The 4,675-nt window shown below is 38.3% G+C and overlaps 1 protein-coding gene across 3 annotated transcripts; it reads right to left on the reverse strand.

Moving 5' to 3' along the window:
- Nucleotides 1-2,964: 2,964 nt before the first annotated feature.
- On the reverse strand, nucleotides 2,965-4,427 carry LOC5576752. 3 transcript variants are annotated; one of them, XM_021857127.1, is made up of 3 exons: nucleotides 4,234-4,427; nucleotides 3,822-4,016; nucleotides 2,965-3,668 (listed from the first exon to the last, which is right to left on the reverse strand). In XM_021857127.1, the coding sequence occupies exons 2-3, from the start codon at nucleotides 3,902-3,904 to the stop codon at nucleotides 3,350-3,352; spliced, it is 402 nt and encodes a 133-aa protein (XP_021712819.1). In that variant the 5' UTR covers nucleotides 3,905-4,016; nucleotides 4,234-4,427; the 3' UTR covers nucleotides 2,965-3,349. The 3 variants fall into 3 exon arrangements, with proteins under 3 accessions (XP_021712819.1, XP_021712822.1, XP_021712823.1); XM_021857130.1 differs by having other exon boundaries at nucleotides 3,822-4,025; nucleotides 4,188-4,427; XM_021857131.1 differs by having other exon boundaries at nucleotides 3,834-4,016; nucleotides 4,234-4,422.
- Nucleotides 4,428-4,675: the final 248 nt, after the last annotated feature.

Raw genomic sequence — 4,675 nt, forward strand, 5'->3', positions numbered from 1 at the left:
TCAGAGAGGTATATTTTGGTGTTTTTGAGATATTTCAATGTTTTTACAATGATTATATTACTCCAATACAGTTCAATTCCTATCAGTCAATCTAAAGGGACGATCGAATTTTAGAAATAACGAGTCATGGAACAAAAACTTTTAGAAAACTTTTTAAAAAGCCATCATAGTAGCCATGAAATTTAGAATTAAGAAGAGTAATGTAGATAAAAGTGTAGATAAAAACTGGGTACATATTTGTTCTGCTCCAATAATTCAAATGATATAGTATGCCATGAAAAACTTGATCATGTGTCAGTTAATTGTTGTCATCATGTCTCGAAGTGAGCAATTTATTTTGTGAATGAGTTACTTTTAATACGGAAAATCAAATTTCAAAGCATATTCATGTCGATATCTCTAAATACTAAAATTTAAGAGCTCACGATCTCTTGTCCGTAGCTTGTAGATTTGTTTTAAAGCGGGAAGAGCGTTGATCCTTGGATGTTTCGAATAAGAGGATACGGATCGAAGGTATCAATTTGGAAATTCCTTCGATTTTGAGAACTGTTAGCTTGTTTAACCTTAAATATGTGTTTAATCACCCGGATTTGCTTATCCAAAAGCCAGCTTGTACTGAGAGCAGATTGAATAATTTCATGAAATAATAAAATATATTTTTCTGATAATTTTAAAATATATTAAAATAGGGAGCCGGATCCTATTCTTGGCACTTTTGATTCACTTTGGGCAGTGGGGTTTTTTGAAAGCTACAGAGCTCATATTTGGCCACCATATGCATTGTACTGAAAAGCTTCTTAATGCAAAGTTTCAGACAATTCGGCCGAGAAAAAACCCCCATGCCAAAGTGAATCATGTAAGTGCCCAAGTGGTTCTGCACCTATTTGCCCACGAAAAACATTAATTGCGTAATGAAAAGAAAACTAAGAAAAATAAATAAAAATCTCAAAAACACCAAAATATACTTCTCTGAAATTTTGTCATTCTTTTCATCAAGTATTGTTTAATGTGGCCTGAAAATTTGAGCTTGCGATTTTTTGCGCTTTTGGAGATATTGCTCTATTTTTCAAGTGTTTTCGATATTTCATAATTTGTATGCGTCGTATTATTAAAATTCCTCCACCAGAGCTTGTGTTTATTATATATTTATCAGCAAAAAATATTATATGACATGGTTCTTAGGAAAATGTCAAGATCGGGTTTTCACTAATATGGTCTACTTTTGCCAATAACTCAAAAACAGTAGGCTGTGGAATTTTGGCGTCTTCGAGAGAGTTGTTTGTTTTATCAAAATGAACAACTTTGTCGAACATGCCAAGTCTCTAGAACGTCACAATAAAATGTTAGATTGTGGCGCCACCAATGAGACGATTTACGAATTATCCGTTTATGCCAGTCGATGGTCCTCATTATTACAAAAAACTTTGCCGAAGACAGCAAATACCGGAAAACGCGTCGTTACCGAGTTATTAATTTTGTCCCGCCAGATTGCTTCCCTGGCCCATAGTGCAGTAGTCTTTAGGAAGGGTACTCAAAAAAAAAACAGTCGCATACAAAATCAGCAACAAAGAAGGCAGACAACCGTTACAGGAAATTTATTCTGTGCGAATGATGCATTGTACTGTAAACAAGTATGATTAACAAAAAATGCGACAATATCTAATGCGCTGCAATTCATCTTGAAGAACGGCGTAAATTGAAAATGCTTCTGTTTATCTCGCCCACGTTGTCACCCGATAATTTGATAGATAATTTCTACGTCGTAGCTTAAAACGTTATAGATAAAACATAACATCTGGTTTCGCAAATAAAATTCATATTATTCTCGCATTGATATGCAAAGATATGCATAACGCAACGCTTTTCCGTAATGCTCCAGAAAGAAAAGAAACGTCCATTCAAGCCTTTGACGTCGTCGCGAGCGTCAACCAGTAGCAGCTGACAAGCGGTGAAGGTCACACTCTGCTTGTAGTACTGACACACGTAAGCGCCGAGAACCATACCATTGGTAGCGGCCAGTGTCAGGCCATTCGCTAGTTAGGTACAGCAGGTACCTCGTTTGGTATGCAACCCACGATAAATTTATGGAAATAGAAGCCAAACCGAATGAGGTGTTACGAGACACCGAGAACAAGAACGAAAATCGAAAACGCGACTAATGGGCGCAAACAAGGACGGTCAATACGGCGGTTTCTACACTGAGGAAAAAAATATATCGATTTCCATACGAAACGGGTATGAAATTTTACCAGAAGAAAATATTATAAATTTCATACGATGTCGTTATGAACGAATTAGCTTGTGGTATAGTATGCTTTTTGCAGTACAGTAGTATAGATTCCATAAATGTTTCGTATGAAATCTATGAATACTTGTTATGAACATCAAATTGTACTCGTATGAATCTCAATATATTTGAGTATGACCCTTGTACGACACTTCATGTAATTTATTTTATATTATTATGACTTTTGCAGTATTTCAATTGTAACAAGACATTTCTCGTAGTTTTCTTTGTCTTATAGAATATCACTTATAGCGTCCTTTTCATTCTAAACACGGCCACTTATTGGAAAATGTTGTTTGCAACTTATTAAATTGATTAGAAATGAGCACTTCAATATATGTAAACTATTCTATATTTTTGCAAAAAATTGACAATAAAAACATCATTCACTTAAAAACATAAATTTCGATCGCTGTTTACAAATCAACAGTTTGTATCCCCGTTGAAAATGACATCCAATGGAAGTCTCCTGAAGTCTCCTGGCAGTTTGGCACCGCTCCAAAAAGTTTCTTTGAGATGTTAAACAGATTCTGAAGGAGATAGTCGATTAATAATATGAAACATAAGATAAAATCTAATAACTCAACTTACGTTTTGTTCTACCCTTCTTGATAACCTCGTATTCCCATTGTGTTCCCATTGCACGAGATAAAGCTTTACAAATTTCTTCTTTTGGCCGCCGTATTTACGCTCTACGTAGAATTATCGATAATTACTTTTTACCTCTAAACACGGCAAAGGCCTTCATCAAAACTATGAAATTCGCGAGCTTCTTCTGTATAAACGCCATTTTGTTCCGAATAGAAAGTAGACCAGACTCGATTCATAAGAAAAACGTATGAAATTTTTTCAAACAAGGCTTGCATTGGATTTCATAAGCACATCGTATGAAATGTTATAGAGCCTCGTATGAATCTTGAATTTGATTCGTATGCTCTTCATAAACGATTTATGAGAATCATACGAATCGTATGAAATGTTTTTCAGCTAGCATAATACTGTTTCATACGAAAGGTGTTATGAATAACATAACTCCAGTTTCCTCAGTGTAACTTATACTAGTTACTTACTTTGTTCACGATCGACAACGATTTTGATGTCATACTTGGTGGAAACCACGATGGACAGCACCAGCAGCGTCACCACGATGTACGCCCCGGAAACCACGTGAACGAGAACGGCCACCACAACCAGGAAACCCGATATGAGCGCACAGAACAGGCCAGGCCTTTTATTGCGGAATTCCAGCACCCGGCGGCCCAGATGTCGAAGTTTGTCCTCCACCAGCGGGGTCATCTGTAGGCGGAGATTGGCGTACTGCCGACACCAAAACACCACCAATCCGGAGAAGAAGAATATTCCCAACGGTCGGAAGTTGAACCTGTGCCCAAAACAAAGAACAATCACGTGGTGGTTCGTTCAAAGTGGTCCAAGTTCACACAGAAAAAGGAATCGTTTTTTTTGGGCCTTCCAATATGGGCCCATAACGGTCATATTCTCTGTATGAAAATTGACAACTTCATTACGCGCGTACCACAAAACGTACCATACGATGGTCCCAGACACGACGGAAACCAGGGCCGCGTATGCCCCGGTTGCTTTGGTAACTTTAATCATATTCGCGACTAGGCTAGTATCGGCCCACTAGGATGGCACTCGCGTCTTTTATCACTTATCGGTTCTATTACACTAAAACTTTACTAATCACAACTCGAGAGTTTAGTAACACCACGGTGTACTATATTTAAGAAGGTGATATATTCCGAAAATTGACAGCTACTTGACGACGTCATTCCTATCTACCTCGAACAAATTTGCGAAAAAAATGATCTAGTGGTCCGGAAGGTATATGGTACGATAGGAGTGACGTCAGATGTTTACAATCAAACTTGATATTTACATCAGTGAAGAGCCTGCCTTGTTAATTTTTATGTCGTGAGTAACACAGTGCGTCGTCGCAGCAGGCGATTCGATCCTGTCACGTTCACATTCACTTTCGTTTTGAAACGTCGTCGCGCTTCTGAAGAGCGCCTTGCTGGTGGCTGGCGGAGGCGGCGCTCGATTCTCGCCGCTTTTCCTCGTAGCGTTTATGGTGATGATGACTGCAAAAATAGAGAGGAACCGAACAAAACAGAAAGATTAATAATAAACCAACAAACACAGGAGGGACGTAATTCTCAATGAGGTAGACATCAAACTGCGTCCTAGATTTTGTGCCCCCACTGGCGGGCGGTCGTTCAGACAGTGTTTTGGTTGGTAATGTGTGGAGGTAGGGCCGTACTTACAGGGGAGCGAAGGGGGCATGGCTACCGGGAGCCCACAAATCACGACCAAAAATACTTATACTATTTTTTTAAAGAAAAACTACAGTTGACTTTCCCTAACTTG

The sequence above is a fragment of the Aedes aegypti genome, unplaced genomic scaffold (assembly GCF_002204515.2).
Source record: "Aedes aegypti strain LVP_AGWG unplaced genomic scaffold, AaegL5.0 Primary Assembly AGWG_AaegL5_hic_scaff_792_PBJ_arrow, whole genome shotgun sequence".
NCBI classification, from domain to species: domain Eukaryota; kingdom Metazoa; phylum Arthropoda; class Insecta; order Diptera; family Culicidae; genus Aedes; species Aedes aegypti.